The 17,874-nt window shown below is 31.7% G+C and overlaps 1 protein-coding gene across 7 annotated transcripts in view; it reads right to left on the bottom strand.

The window, feature by feature from the left end:
* bru3 (CUGBP Elav-like family member bruno 3) overlaps positions 1-17,874 on the bottom strand; it is a 207,418-nt gene that overhangs the window by 76,375 nt on the left and 113,169 nt on the right. For all 7 annotated transcript variants that reach the window (XM_088257255.1, XM_088257256.1, XM_088257261.1 and 4 more), the window contains exon 4: positions 13,246-13,325. In XM_088257255.1, the coding sequence (XP_088113381.1) occupies positions 13,246-13,325 (80 nt within the window). The remainder of the gene's footprint in view (positions 1-13,245; positions 13,326-17,874) is intronic.

The following is a 17,874-nucleotide window of genomic DNA, read 5'->3' as shown; positions in this document are numbered from 1 at the left end:
CTACATGTTTTTGTATACAATGTAAATTTTGAAGCTTCACATTTTTTTGTAGTTTTAATAATAATTTAAACTTTCAAATATAATAAATATTATTTTTAAATTGAAATTTGGAAAAGAATATTTTATATATCCTTGAGGATTGAAGTTATAAAATATTAAATAATTATCTTAAAAAAACAATGATTTATCAGAAAGTTGAATAATTAAAAATAAAAAATTATTTTAATTTACGATAAAAATATCTTCCAACCCAGTAACTAACGAAAATATCATAAACATAATCAACTATTGACTAAATAACGTTACGCAAATACCAAAAAAATAAATATATTAAACATGTAATATCTCAAATTTATTTTTAGGCCAGAAAGGTATTGAAAATATGACGGTATAGGCCAAAGAAGCATAACTGAATACGACAACGACCAGTTGATATACGGGATGTAGTATTTTACTAGCGACACACTCAATGGAGCTATTGGTCGGGGTGAAATATCGTTTATGGGGAATCTTTTATGCTGCGACCGGAAACCATTCAATTTGCGTTGGAAAGTCTTTCATGGTTTTAATGTTTATAATTTGATACCTCAAAAGCACTTTATTCGGTAACGATATGCAATGAAAATGAAGCCATATATTTGCATATTTCTTACAGAAGAAAACGTAAACTATGTGCCAAATCTAAATTTGATACAACCTAAAAATACGGATATATCTCGTATTTCAACGATTTCACAAAAAAGGTCTAGTGCTGAATGCTATCAGACCTATATATGTGTTTGTACATAGTAACCTATCCATTTAAAAAAAATAAAGACTAAGAATATATTTACATTGAAATTGTATAGTCGGTTTAAAGTAGATGTAGAAATTTATAGTACCCGAGCATTCTGAGCAACGATCTATGGCCTTTTAATACTGCCGTAATTGATTTTAAGGCTGTTCTCCGTGTTCTTGTGTAGCCTTTACGCAGATTCTATTAAAAAGTACATTCTTGAACCGTAAGGTATTTTTAATGCGTAGGTATATTGATCTAGTAAAGGATAAGGATTCTTTCTTGTTCCCGGGCGTACTGTAATATGAGAAAATTTTCAGGATATTCTCACTACTTTCAGACATCTGAAAGTGCAGACTTCCGCTCATCCAGATGGAGCGGGGGTATTAATATCCCTAATTACTTTTGCTGAGGGAATTTAAATTGTTTTACACAAAGCCCCGAAGGGAAGAGCGGGGGATGAAATGTAGCCTTCTCGGAGTCACAAGACATACCGCGCTCCCTATAAATTTCTACATTTTTACAAGACTACGATATTAGGGTGCTCATTACGGATTAATAAACTTATGTGAGAAAAATGTTGAATATTTTTTAGATACGAGAACGAACAAAAAGTTATCTTATAGTTAAAAATAAATTGTCATTTACGGTTTTTGAAAATATTTTTTTTTATCCAATGGTGTATGGATACCGCATCGAATCGACACAGTGTTATCATAATATGTATTAATTGCAAGGCAAACAAGGTGATTATTCCTAAGCTTAAAATGAATTATAAAGTATTTTTTTCGACATACGAGTATCTTAAGTGAGGAGACTTTTCAATTTTTAAAAAAGATAAATAATAGAACTGTTTTAAAGAATATTTGTAATTTAAATCCAGGTCAAATTTGGTATATTTTTGTGAATTTTACTGAAATATTCAAATACCCTTTTATCGGATTATTATCTCAAGGGAATATATTTTTTTTACAAAATAAAACATAATAAATATCTACTTAGATAGACGTATTTGAAGCCTTGAGATTTTTTCCTCAGACCTTCAAAGATAACCAAACTTATCAGGAGAAGATGGGGTGTAAAAATGAAAATGAAAATTAATGAGGTAAAAACTTATTTTCTCATGCTCGCCGGATTACGAGGAATATTTTACAAAGAAGAGAAGTCAGTTTAATGCCCAAAAAGGGAGCTGAAAAGCTTTCCTGGGAGGAAGAGCGTCATATTTATAGATGGATTAAATATACGGTTGTTTCTCTTTGCCATTAATTAGCCCACTGAGAATACGATTTACTAACAACATCTTGTTTACTTTTTCCTGAACTATTTGTTTAAGATACTGGGAAAGATGCTAGATATTGATAAAGACAAGAAAAACGTTGTAAAAAATCCAATGCTAAACAAAACACTGTTAAACATTAAAGTTTTGATTAAGTCTTATAATTTTGGATATTAAATTAAAACACCATTTTAAAAACCGAAGCATTTAACATTTTCTCGAGTTTCTAAAAGAACAAGGATTTTAATAAAAGGTGCGTAGAATTATTAATTAAAAGATCAATGTTTATCTATTCAAATCTATCATGACGTTTAGTTTTGGTAGTGATATCATTAAATTTGGAACCAAAATGAATGCATATAAAACAATAATTTAAAGCAAAACCTTAAGCTCGTATTCATTTTCAAACCCCTAGAATAAATTATTTCCTGTATTTCATTCTATTAAATTACTCCGAGCGTTCTTCTCTAGCTACCTTTAAGTATTTATTTACTTTGTCCAAATAAATCACACCCCTGTACAAAGAAACCATAATAATTTCCGAAGTATAAAATTAAGCCGGGAAGTTTGCAGTAGAAAATTTCTTATTATTATTACTCCATGATTCATTAGACGTATTATGATAAATAAATTCGCAAAAATTTACTTATAACTACCTTAAGGGGATTTAAAATCATGATATATTTTCTCTAATAGGGGCTGAAATCGGAAATAACGTATTTGTTAACAAAGAAGTACGGGTGCTGTAATAAATTCCGTTTCCTTTGATAACTTTCTAGTATGGGCATATATCATTAAAACTTTATTTCTTTTACATAATTCATACGAAGCTTCCTGATTTGATTTACGAAGATAAGTTTTAGGAATAAATTCGCGTTTATATCTCCGTTTGCGAAGCCGTAATATATCCACATTTATCTCCGATGCACATTCACATATCGTAATAAGATATATCATAACATACCGAATCATTCGAATTTAACATTCGGGGTATAAAAATCGTTTCATATTTTACCTTCGCAGTGAGATACGGAGTTGGGAATAATGTTTCTCCATAAAATGGGAGTTATATGGATTCTGAAATCACTGCTCGGAAGAAATCTGGCAAGTTTGCGGTGCTCCGTACCTCTGGTGTTATTGATAAACCAAAAAGAAGCGGGTTCGAAAGTTTCCGAGATACATATATAGCCCCGGGTTCTGCGTAGATGGCGGGATGGCGGGATGGCGGCGTTCGGCAGGAGCCGCCAGAGCCGTGGAGCACTCGCCAATTGTTATTCTATGCAAATGAACGGAGCGGCCGCCGCGGATTCAGCCTGCCCCGAAATTACCGACAATTTATTCGTCACAAAGGTAGCAGTTGCTCTTTCCTGAATATTTATTTTCATTTTATTTTACTGAATAACTTGATGCTTGATTACGTTCCGAGATATTATCCAATTGCACTGATACAATGAAAATAAAATACAAAGGATTTTGTTCTATTTTTCAATGAATTGAAAATTTTATATCATATTTCAAATTAAAATCAATTAAAATTATAATTTTACTGGCGTTAACTTTAAACAAGTCAATATTCTTTCATAAAAATCAATAGCAATGGATCTTCGTCAAAAGATATCTAGAGGAAGACCAAAAACAAATCATGGATGCAACAAAGAGAGAACATGGTTCGAAGAAATTGCCTAGGTGACGTTGTTCATGACAGAAGGACCTACAACCTGAGGACGAGGAAAGCTGACCCCAGCAGTCTACAAAGACGATAAGTTGGGATGAAGCCAGGAAGAAAAAAATATTATTTCATAAAAAAGCGATGGATGATAAATGTTTCATATCAAGTTGAGAAAAGTATGGCATTTATATTATGGTGCCTCTTTCGGCCCCGACCACCATAGACGAACTGATGATGACGAACCATAGACGACCGTGCCATCGCGATCAGCATGACGTCACCACGCCTTTAAAAGCGATGACGAGGTGAAGTACCTTTTCTCTCGCCACCGCACCAGCAGTGTGAACTGCCGCCACATTCTACATCAGTGCATCGTCGTTATAAAATTTGTACCATTGAATATTTTTTGTGAATATAAACCTAGTACTAAAATTTGTAATCTTAGTTGTTTGTAAACTTAATTTTGTGAATATAAAAACGTGAATCATTCAAGTGAGTCTATTTATTAAATTTTCATTTATTAACCCTTCACTGCATAATGTATCAAATTTGTCACATACCCAAAAGTTAGTGTTAAAACGTTCTTTACAAATATAAGCAGCCATCCTTTGTTGTTACTGATTAGATTCATTCATAACTCAAGTATATAGTTTATAATTTAGCCAAAAGACGCGCTATGAACGCCAAAATAATAACTTCACATGTCTCTCGAAGACGAACTGTCAATGCAGTCATGCAAAAAAAAGTCATGCAGTGAAGGGTTAATTAAACCCAGTTTCTGAGGAGCATTAAATGGAGACGTGGATGCACGTAATTAGTGCAAACTCACATTTCCCCATATTGGGTGATCACGTCCTCCATAATATATTCCAAATAAAGATGTAAACTGAATTTCAGACCGTATTTTTGTGTGAATATGAAAATGGAATAATATTAGAAATATTTAAGGCTCGCCATAACAAACTGTTCGCTCGAGTGCAGCGCGGGGGCAGAGTGAGTGCGAAGGGTCTGAAAAGACCCCGGATGGTATGCAGATTTTTGTTTGTGCAAGCATTAGCGAGACGGGATGTTTGCGTTGGGGTCATCTCGACCCCGGGGCCTTACAACCCGAACGGGTCCCACACATCCCCTAATGAACGTCCGCCGCGGTGAACAAGCCAAGCCTCCGAGCCTCCTATCCTCCGAACTTTCATATTTTGAACGCTGAACTTTTCGACAGCGCCGAGGAGGGGATTTTAAATTCAACTTGTAAGCTAATTAGCTTTTGTTATTTTATGAAAATGAAGTGCCGGAGAAACACGAAGTCTGCACGGGGAGCACCTGAACTCCGGGAAGCCGTATTCACAAAACTTTGGCGGATCATTTCCATACTCGGCGGATTTTATACAGTTATATTGAAAATATTTACTTTGTATATATTTAAATGCACTGACCCATCCGCGTAAAAATATACTATTAAAACTATTTATAAAATACTAACCTAACCTTTTGTCTTAATTTTTACATTTTAATTATTACCGCACATAAAAAGTCCGCCTCCGTAGTGTAATGGTTAGCACGCTCGGCTACCGTACTGTCGGTCCCGGGTTTGATTCCCAGGGAGGAGGGGGGCAAATAAATATAAGTGATTTTTTTCACTGTAATATTTATTCAATATAAGCCTGGACTGATACCTGAAGCAGATGGCTGATCACCTTTCCTTCATGTGTTATAGGTCAAAATAACCTATGCACCATCGAGTGCAAATGAAGGTTTGAAGATTAACTGTTGCAGTTCATTAAATTTAGCCCATAGTAATTATAAAAATATTTAAAAAAAACTATCTAGTTAATTTCAAACAAATATCCAGTTTAATTGTCGCGTAAAGTGTCGAAGTCAGAGTTTCTCGGTTCGAACCCACTTTACCACAATTTGATACCTATTTCTAATATTGAGCCGCTTAGGTTTACAGAAATAATATGAAATTGAAATACCCATTGGTGTAAATAATAATAACACAAATATTATTTTTTTTTGAGAAAAAAAATCAATAAATCGACTTGAATAAAATTTTATGCTATTAAGAGTATCTTTCAAAAAGTACCAGAAAAACATATATTTTTAATTTCAGTTAGCATTTTCAAAAGAACATTTGTAGACTGTAAAACTAGTCGAGTTTACATTCATAAATTCAAATCTGCATTTATACAAATCATTAATTATTGTATTTTATCGTCATGTTGTCCCATAAAGTAAAAGCCAAATTATTATAGATTTTCAAATTGTTAATGTTAATGGAATAATAACCTTAGTAAGTGTGCACGTACTTATGTATTATCTAGTGTGCATTAAGTACCTCCCCGGCGTTACATCCGAGGGTGCAAATTACAACGTAAAAGTGCAGCGTGAGTGGAAAGTGACATAATTTGCTAAATGATGTTATAATAACAGAGTCGGCAGGGCTTACAAAAACAATTTGGCTCTGCGTCGTGAAAATCAAGACACGAATTGGCACCCTCCGCAGGTGCATCTTATGACGCTATCAAAAATAACAGTCCATTCGGCTTCTCTGTAATTCTCTAGCGCGAGTCTAAGAGACACCGCTACGACATTAGCTGCAGAAGTGGCTAATGTCAGCCGAGGACGAAGAGCCGTTGACAGTATAAAGACTTCTACTTTTAAGAGGTATAAGAAAGCGAGCTTAAAAATAAGTTGGCAAAGTGTTGTGTGTGGGCGAGGGGCGGGGAGCGGTTATGTGAAAAAGGGTGGAGGGCGCGTCAAAGTCACTAAGATGGCGGCTGACCTGGGAATGGAATAAGAAACACCCAAAACAAGACGAATTTTGATTAAGAAATTTGACGTGCTTCGGCTAAAGTTAAATTGAAATAAGGCGGTTTTGAAAGGAGTTCCTAGATTGATGAAAATCGAGTTAAAATAATAATTGTTTTATGATTAATAATCATGCTACAAAGTAATTACAAAGGGCACCTGCCTAAAATCTAGACAGGTAATATAATACAAAACAATTCATATATTTTTATTACAGATTTTTTAAAAACTCACTTTTCATTTCAGTTTTCTTTGATAAATATCACTTTGTATCAAAACCTATTCTGATACGTGTTTCGATGGATTGCGCATGATTTTCAAACACCGTACGAAAAAAATATACTTAAGAAAAATTGGTGGTTATCAAGTAAAACTTAATTTTTTTTATGGGTAGATATTATTTAAATGACTGAGAAACCACTTAATGAATATTTTTTACTCCCCTATTAAAATATCTTCTTATAAATATAATATGTTATGATAAAAATATATGAGGGGCCTCTTGTAATGTTTGTGGTTTAAAATAATGAATATAAACACTCACAAACTAAGAATACCCAACAAAGTTTATTTAGAAGGGGCAATATCAAAAAAATATATAAAATATTATTTGAATATTCATAATATAAGTTCGCTAAAAAATAGTAATGTTTTTCAAAGCGCGAATTATGTGATTTGCAAGAAAGTAGTTCAAATTCTTCAAAAAGGTAACAATAATTAAAGTTCATGTAAAATATGCTCGGTAATTTTCAGACACTTGTATGAAAGAAAATGGACCTTGGAAATGAATAAAATAAGGATGTTATGGTATCATAAATATTCAGATATAAATGTTCTTTTATTAAAATATCAATAATAATAAAATGATTTAAAACATAAAGTTCTTTCAAAACGTGAATTATGCATTGTACAAGAAAGTTGTTTTAATGCTTTGAACAGGTAATAATAATTAAAGCTCTCGTTTCTCGTAATATATGGGAGGTAATTCTCCGATACTGGTATGTAGGAAAACGTACCTAGTAAATCAATAAAATGAGGATATTCCGGTATCAAAAGAATTTTTCGTGAAGTATTTCTATTAGATCCTTTTATGAAGACGTTTAAAAGGTAAAAGGGCACGACCCGAAACGAAGAGCTTGTCCCTTGCCAAAGGGTGATTACCAAAATACGTTTAGGGTGAAATAAAAAACCCACAACATCAAAAATTCCCACATTTTAAAATAAATATTCGAGGCTTGTATTAAATGTGGGTATTATTATATTATCCTTCCTCCGAAATATAGTGGTTAGTGGATTTTATTATCGTACTGGATGTCTCAGGTTCACTTCTCAGTTATAAGATTTAATTCTTATATTTACCGGACAGGTAGGTATCAGAATTTAAACTATTATAAATGTCTCTGTAACTCTTTTTCGTGACATTTGTGATTAAAAATTAAAAAAATATATGGATGTAGATATCACATAAATCAGTTATTATAGAACCTCACATAATAATAAAAGAGTTTCTGCCCAGTAAAAAGTTTATTTTCATCTCACCAATAGATGTCTCTAGTGAAGTTCTAGTGATTTATGAACAAGGTTTGAGAATTGGTTCATATATATAACTTCTAAGAATTTGAGTAGTGTTGTCAATAATGGGTAGAATTGGTGAATGTTACACGCGTGTAAATTGATCACTTAAACCAGCCTATGACTGTCGTCAGCCCCGTAAATACCCAGATTTCCATATTCTTCTTAATTTTTGATGAGATGTGAAAAAATAATATTAGCAATAAATAAAATTGCATTATTTTTCATTTCGTTAGTAGCAAGCAATAATAATAAAAAAAACAGTTTTATGAAAGTCATAAATTCTCACTATAAAAATAATATTATATTTATATAATTTTGAAGTGACCTCGAGAAACTTTAAATTTAAATATATTTTGTTAATACAACGTTAAACAGTATTTTATGAAGGAAATGGTACCTGAACAGAAAGTAATTCATTCGATAAGACGAAAGACCTCAGAGCAGATGTTACTAAAACATTCGGGAGTAAGGCACAAAGAAAATGAAAGAATAATTTAAAATACCTCATTTCTCATCTAATTAGACCGCGAATGTTCCCTTAAAAGCAGCCTAAAACCGAAATAATTTTAAGATATTTGTTTTGTAAATTATGTTTCTCCCCATACTATGCTTACTCGGGATATTCTCGAGACTGTTAAATTCTCGGTTGGCCTGAAGGGAATTTATATCCGCGGCGTGTATTAAGGACATTATCTGTGTGCCCTACGTGTAGCGGTATCAACTCGGGAAGTACTTCTTCATTGGGGAACGGGAGATAAATGTGCAATGTAAAATGATGATAAATCGGGAATTATGATGAGAGTGCCTCTTTGTGCCACAAATATTGTGCAACCTCCATTCTTTCGAGATCCGTCCAGTCCATCCCAAGAAGTTATTTTCAAATTACTATGATACGAAATTATATTTTGTGTGTATTGCTTGCGTGTAAGGAAATTTCACTCATTCATTCAAACCCTTATGATGGTGCATAGGGCACTGTTTCATATAAAAGCAGTGCTATCTTGATCGTTAACACATGGAGGAAAGGTGATCAGCCTTCTACTTTAGGACCAGTCCAGGGTTATTTGTATTGAATAAATATTACACTGAAAATTTACTTTATTTATATTTTTGACCCACCCTGGGAATCGAACCAGGGATCTACAGCACGGTGGCCAAGCGTGCTGACTATTCCAATTAGGAACTTTAACTAGTAAAAATAAATAGGTACAAAATTTTAAGTTTCAATAACGTCATTGCCAAAGAAAATATGAGTTTTAAAAAAAAATATTTTTTACAACTGAATTTTTAATTTTTTAAAGAATTTTATTTAAAATTGATAAAATTAGTATATTTTTCATACTCGAATAATCTTATTTACGGTTAGATATTATATTCAAATGTTAGTACTTAACGAATCACCGGTTTTAAGACGTACCCGTCTCATCGACGGGACAAATAAATCTAGACATCACAGTCACTATTCGTACTTGAATCTACACAAAATACTAATCACATGCGTTGTTGGTCTATTTGAAAGCCAAAATGCAATATAAATAGTGAATCGTGCTATGTGTGATATAGTGCTATGGTTGCAGTGTATGGGTTGTTGGAATGCTGGTCTAATGATCGTTCTGAAAAAAAAAGACGTGTGCGTCTCAAAACCGGTGGATAAAGATCTCTGTGAGAGCTAAGCTTTTATCCTTACTATTATTATTGCAATATGATGAATCATTTTAACATCGCAAGCTAAAATAAGAACTAGATTTACGCTCTTTTACAGCACCCTTGAGGTAATAATTTACAATAATAGCCCTCGATAAATTTCAATTAGTATAATTATAACAAATATTTCGTTGAGATAATATAAACTTTAACTGTTATTTAAATTTTATCCTTGAAATCATAGTATAAGTTTGAATAAGCCTTAACTTTAAAATTATACAAACATAAAAAATTATCCGTTTTTAATGTTTTGTTAATATTGTTTTATAATATATTGTGACGTTATAAAGGAAAATGATTCATATTTCGAACAAAGTATTTTCCAAAAAGAATTCTTAGGAATATATATAATACACCTCGAGGTATCAGATATTATATTTCAATAAGCATAATATAAGAAATAGAAAAAAATCTCAGGAATATAAACAATACACTTCGATTTTTCAAATATAATATTCCAATACAATAAGCATAACACAAGACTGAAAAAATTCTCAGGAAAACAATACACCTCGAGTAATCAAATATAATACTTCAATAATCACAATAGATAAGATAAATATATTTTTTAAAGAAATATCTACAATACACCTGGAGTTATGAAATATAATATTCCAATAAGCATAATGTAAGATAAAGATTTTTTTTTGGAATGTTTATAATACACCTCGAGTTATTAAATACATTATTTCCTTAAGCTTTGTGGTGGCACAAGGGAGAAATGGCGGAGAGGAAAGCTGTAGGTTATTGCGCTGCATAGCGTGACAAAGTGCTGATTTGTGGAGTGGCCGGTGTTGGAAGTTGTTAGGAATGGATCGGAATTCACGCATCGCCGAACTGTAGGAGCCCTTCCTCCCTTGTTCTGTCACAAATGTATAAACGTGTCAACCTCCTCTCTGGTGACAAGCAGGCAGCATTTGGAAATGAAAATCGGAAATAGGTCACAAGAGCTCTCCATTGTACCTTGCTTATATATAATATATATATAAATTTCACGGAGAAAGGAAACTATTATTTACCAAAGGAAATTACATTCTTTGTGTGACTACGTTTCATAATGCTTTGTGGCAATGAAAACATTATGTTTTCAAATATAATATTATATTGTTGTTCTTACAAGAAAAAGAGAAAGAGAACTCTATAGTTTTATGATTTTATACAATTTATAAAGATACCGTTCGACCGTACGACGATTATTTAAAAAAAAAACTATTTTTACTGCCGCATACCGCTAAGCTTTGGTAAAAAACGTCATAATTGGGATTTTTATTTATTTAGTGATCTTTTTGGAATAACGTAAAAAGTGTTAAAAATAAATTATATCGAGAACACTAATATTATGTTGTTTTATTTTCAGTACTTTTTTCATATTTAATAAATATCAAAAGATTTTTCATTCATTACCTTGAAAAAAAAATGTATGAAGCACTGAACTATGTAGGTAATCATTCCAAAATTATAGATTTTTTTGTTGCTATTGAATAAAGTGTTGATATATTATTTATATCATGATTTTAAAGTGCAAAAATGTATGGAGAGAATAGGCAAATGATAATTGAAGCCAAATAATTGAGGTATTTACAAATTGTTGAAACTTGATTCTTTTCGAAAAAGTTAAAAAAAAATCTAAGAAAAAAAAAATATTCGCAATTTAAGATAATGTTTGGAGCCTAATTAACTCAAATTGTGTTACCCAGTATAAATAAATATTTATGAACGCGTGTCTTGTAGGAAGCTTACATTAAAAATCACATTTTCAAGAGATAGAATCCATGTTTTCACAGAGTAGAGCCACACGCCAACATAAATAAGATTAAACGAAGAAAAATACCGAGAAGAAAGTCCGACAGGGTGAAATAAGAAACTTTACACATTCGCAGATTTCCATTACAAAAGCGTGACACCGTAACTACGTCGTAGGTAGGTCGTGCAACTCCCTTTCGTCTCTCAGGGAGGTGGCCACAACACCAGCCTTGTGAGGGCTTCATATATCTACCCTGGTGCGTACCCAGACCGTAGAACCTACATACCCTTCTCTACCCCCAAAGTCCAATGCGCTCATAATGTAGCCAGTTTCTTTGTCAAACTCAGACAAGAATTTTCTTCTCATCTGCAAAGGATAGCAACGCCAATACGATCACTATTCCTTAGATACAGTAAACTTCGTACGAAAACCAAATACTTTGATAAACAGAGCTATAATTTCTTTATATTATTTTATGTAAATATTCTCAGAGATATTTAGTAGGTGTAATATTACTAAGTGATGATGGCGGTCGACTTGTTACCGTAAAGGGTAGAGAAAGCCTCAGGCGAGTGTGGTCATTTCATTAGATAAAGGGTTGGGATGAATTGATTTAATTACGATGGATGTGTTGTTCACGTTAAGCAGTAATTTTTATTTCTAAGATTAAAAAAGATATTTTAAAATTGATTTCAAAGCAGTAGCTTTATGTTTAAAATATAAAAAAAGTAAAAAAATAATGTAGACTTTATCATCACTTCGAATAAAATTTGTCTTAGAAGCTGAAATATTAAGCAGTTTTCTTTAAAATACGTTTATTTAACATATATGTATGCATACATAAAGACCGGTACCTTATTGTTTTACACCAACACATTATTATTATGACAAAATAATTTGTTTCATATCAAGGCCACCTTAATTGAAATTTATGTAAAATTTCCAAGCAGAAAAAGGTTTAACATTCTGAGAAAGTAATAAAGAAAGCAAAGTATACAGTTTTTTTGGCTGACTCCCAAATGCTATAATGATAGAAAATTACTCTTACCCCTCAATGGAGGCTTTTGACGAAAATATTATAATAATAATATCCTTTTTTTCTCAACTCGACAAAAACTAAATCTTTATCAAGAGATTAAGTTTCAAAGGAACACTATTATCTTGAATATTACGAATTAATACACAATGTTAATATTTCTTTTTCTAGAAAAGTACGCTGCGTAAAAAAATTATAATAACCCGTTTAATATCGTGTTATCCATATCGTATAATTAAAATGGTTATTCGCTGCATTTTAGCGTTAATTATTCAGACGAAGAATCTTGTAAAAACGTATAAAATTTCTGAATACTTAAAATGCTAATATTAACGGTATTTGAAAGGCTCAGAAAACCGATTTTAAAATTAAGCACTATAAATAATGCATTAATTAATCATCAAAAAATATGCTAGCGATTTTTAAAAGCTTAAATATTATTCTGTTTATTTATAAACATAAATATTTATTTAATGAAATGTAGCAGGTTTTTGATACCTAAAATTTCAAGATATTGAATGAAAATAATTCTTTTAAACTATTACAAACTTCAAAGTATCGGATCGTTTCATAGGATTTGGCAAAATTGGCGAATTTCTGTGGTAGAAATACGAACATAGATAATTTAGAACATAGATTATTTATAGTCTTCACTTACTGGCATAGTCTGACTCCCGTGCAGTGTGTTGATGGCCGCCTGAGCCTCCTGATGAGTGCTAAACTTGACGAAGGCACACCCTGTAACAATCGATAAAATATTTCAATTAGTGTAAGCCCAGATATTGAAAATGTTTATTGTGGAGCATTTCGGAGGTATAATGACGCTGGCGCCGTCTGGTGGAAATTGCATCGAACCTCCACCGCCCGATTCCCTATAAATCAATCATTTAATGTCTAATAAGGGATGTTTATGACCAGTGAATAATGAAATAATATCAGATCTGACATTACGATATCGGCGGAGTGGTTACTTGCTATAAAATACTTTTCTTCTTACCACGAATTGAAGTAAAAAATATATTATTACAATTTATCGCAGGGTATAAATGAAAATATTATCTCATTAATTTATTCGGCAGTCATTTTGTGGTAAAATATATCCATCTTTTTTTTTAAATATGTTTTGGTACCACAATTATTTAAAATCTATTGTAACACGTGTTTCCATGCATTCGGCATAATTTTCGGTTGTATTTTCATAAATTTTAAAAATATTTGAACTTAAAATTTTCTGGAGAATTAAAAAAATTTAGACGTACTGAAAATATTGTTATGTTGAATCGTTACACAGTCCTTTATTTGTGATATCTAGTGGTATAATATGTTGGTAAAATATTATGTTTAAAGAAAGATTCTAGAATTAGCATAAAAACAGCATTTGCTTATATCCGAGAAGCTTGTAATACGACTCCTTTCATGTAATGAGGCGAATAGGAGTATATTATTAGGAGAAACGTTTATCTTGTACGAGAAGGGTCTGGGCGTATTAAATATATGAGAATTATGCTGTAATATCATTTGGGGATAATATTATATCTTCTATTTGCATATATGTTCGTATTCTAATGAAAATAGACACTTCGTATGGATGTTCCTTTGATGGTAGATATGTTTGTACGTGTTATCAAAACGTTGCAGTATACATACGCGTACATTTTAAAGGAGCAAACGAAGAATTGCGTGACTTCATAAAGTGAATAATGAATATACATTTTAAAAAATTATAAAGATTTTTTTTTAAATGGTCCACATTTAACCTTGTATCACAATTTGACGTGCAAAGCTGATGTGATGTTTGTTCGTTTTAGATAATGTTCCGTCAATACAATGAAATGTCGTTTGCACCGAGTGAATAAAAGAAGGGTTAAGAAGATAAAACGGGATTTTCAGTGCGTTGAGTTTTTTGTGTGTTTTTTTTTTTAATATATATAAATCTAATATTGAGTATATTAGATTTTGCTGCGCGTTAAGATCATCATTGTTGAGATTATTTTGACGCTGATAAATATTATAGCATAATTACAAAAAAATGTAAAATGCTTATCTCTTTTTTTGCTTTGATTAAAATCAAATGAATCCTTTGAGTGGGAGATTCAGTTACCCTTACAGTTAAATTCAATGTTGTTAAAAAATAAAAGGGAATTTTTTGTGTTTTTTCACAAACACATTTTTTTCAGTTTTATCCTGTTTTCGTGGGCCTGAGCAGCCTGCGTTATTGAAAATAGGCAAAAAATTGGGATAGAGTGCGATTGAACTCAGAAATACAGAGTCCGCGACAATAACCAACTCCACAATCCGGAAATGAAAGTGTTACTTTTAAAAACTCTTTCAAAAAGGATTTATAAATATTCTTTGGGAGTAAGGTAAAACATTTAAACATTAGGAATTAAAACATTTCATACGTAAATAATAAAGTAATAAGAGTTAATTTCATAATTGAATAAACATTATTATGAAAATTAGTAAAGCACATTTTGAGGTCCACATAGTGGGAGATTAAAGTATAGTTGGAAATGTTTGCCAGAGGAAAGGGGCGCGCCTTGAAACAGGAAATCCTTCAATTAGACGATGAGATTGTGTTTCCTCCGGATGTAGGTGCAGCTACCCGAGTGACTAAAACCACTTACTTTTCCTTCCTTGTATGTATTTCCTATTTCCTCTCCTCGTGTGTGCAGCCGCGGCTGAGAAAGTTGAGGAGCAGAAAGTTGAATTGCCAGCTTTAGTAATGGACTTATGCCGGAAATAGCGAGGCATTTAATGGAGATGTCAAAAGCGCACTCGTAATATAATATTACTCTTTGAGAACCAAGCTAGCGCTCACATTTTTATGAACAGAATGTTAAATATATATATATATATATGTATATATATATATATGTATATGTATATATGTGTATATGTATATATATATTTATATATATATATATATATATATATATATATATATATATATATATATATATATATATATATATAAATATATAAATATATATATATAAATATATATATATATATATATATATATATATATATATATATATATATATATATATATATATATATATATATATATATATATATATATATATATATTTACATATATAAATATACATTTATATAAATGATAATAATTTTGTTGTAATTGTTTTCGATTGCATAAGTTTTAAAAATCTATTGAAACACGTGTCTCGATAGACTTCAAATAATTTTCAAACACCTTTAATTGATGCAGAATGCATAAATACAGAGAAAAGTGGTATAAACGGAGTGAAGTTTAAATGAATAATGGATAGAAATGTGGCTCAATTAATGAGAATATAATTTCATCTCCATTATGAGTAAATATTTTTATTTTATTGCAAAAATTTAAATTTCTAGTGAAAGAGATACTACAAATAGCTTTGATATGAAATCGTATTTCCTGATATTATAAGAAGCTTTTTTAATAAAATAAAATCTCTCTTCGGAAGTAGGTTACCATCAATATAAACAAGGCAAGGGAATATTGACACAGTCTGCGATGAATCCGATTGGATTTTGTTTGGTCACGCCGCTCGCTGGCTCTCCGTGTGTGCTCCAACCGTGGCTCGCCTCCCCGGTTTTTTCCATCATCCCCAGCTGTGGACTTAGGCGAAGATGAGTGAATTTATTTCCCAAAATCTCTGACCGCTTTTTCGCGCGTCGAGGGCCATTGTCTGCCGGCCAAGTACTCATTGAAGGACCGAAACAAAACGAACCGGAGCCCCGTGTGTTTGACATGTTATTTACGTCTGTTGCCGCGGGAAGGTTTACATATACGTATCTCGACTTGTACAAGAACGGTTGGCCTTGTTTTGGAAGCTTTTAAAGCTTTATATCCTTTGCAAAGATTCACAGCGAGCGATGGATATTTGTCTTAGGTTTTCTTTATACAATCGAGTGTTGATATTGGATTTCAAACGGAAGTGTAATTCTGTCGTTAATACATGACTTGCCTTTATTATTGTGAAATCAAAATTTGAATCAAGTATCGTTTTATGTAGGTTGACTTCTATAAAAAATGATTTATTTGGTTAATTAAAAAAATCTTTATTCAGGTTAAAGAGAAATGAGAAACAAGGACGATATGAAATATATATAAAACACCCATATGGATTAAAAATAAAACAACACCAGTCTTCTTACTACTTGTTCATGCCATTATTTTCATAATTAGAATACTTTTTTTTAAAAGAAGACACTATTTTATTATAAAAGATGTTTTATCGTATTAAGAAATAGCCAGACGATATTTTTTGTGCTGTTAAGTCACCAGACACATTTTCACCCGCTCTACAAGAAAAATTGAAATACTCAAGTTTTAAAAAGTAAATAAAAACATATTATGTATGTATTTGACGAAATAAATGAATGAAAAAGGTAAGTTGATAAATGGACGTGAGGCGTTTCAGTACAATAGGAAATCAATAAGTAGGAAGTGCAAAGCGAAGTGGAACAAAGGGACTTCCGCATGTGCTATTGTTTAGATTAAGGCACAGAAGAAGACTCTTGTCTTGCCTGAATGAGCTATATCTGGCATAGTAATGCTTTAATTGCGTGCATGAAGGGCGTATCAGCTTTATCGCGCCCTTACATCTGAAGGCTGGATTTATTGTGTACCAGGCGTTAACATCAAACACCGTTAAATTGATTGCATTCAAACAACGGACTGGCTTAATAATCCGCTTTATATCAGCTCACGCACTCCACGACTCAAAAACGGAGTTCAAAATTCCGTGAAATATTTCAAAATTCCATTTGCATAAAACTATGTATTCAGGATGGACAGCGCGGTAAAATTTTCAACTTAATACTATTTAGAGCGGAAAATGTTAAGAGGCTTGTATACAAAATTGATTCGTATCCTTTGATTACATCGACTTCTTAGTTTAAATATCAGAAGTGATGGACATATTTTTATTTAAAACTTTCCTTATCATTCATCGTTTACTTTGTGAAATACCATTAATACACAAAGTGAACGATGAATGATAAAAAATGTGTTTCATTACCACAGAACGTAGTTAACAATGCTTTAAATATAGATAATTTTTTTAAATATAGATTTATTCATTTTTTATCCTTTTTTGCAAGTATTGATGCATAGTGCACTTCATCTTATTGAAGCAGTATTATTTATTACAAATACCTTATATTATCTTATTCTTTGTTATAATTTTTAACATTCTTACCAGTGCATAGGGTACTGCGTCGCATTGATCGTATTACTAATAATAATCTAGTTGTAAAAATAATCCGCACCTAATGG

The sequence above is a fragment of the Brachycentrus maculatus genome, unplaced genomic scaffold (assembly GCF_059751285.1).
Source record: "Brachycentrus maculatus isolate JH-2025_06_01 unplaced genomic scaffold, ASM5975128v1 h1tg000077l, whole genome shotgun sequence".
Lineage (NCBI taxonomy): Eukaryota > Metazoa > Arthropoda > Insecta > Trichoptera > Brachycentridae > Brachycentrus > Brachycentrus maculatus.
The sequence above is the reverse complement of the archived record's forward strand: the minus strand, read 5'-3'. Positions and strand labels throughout refer to the sequence as shown.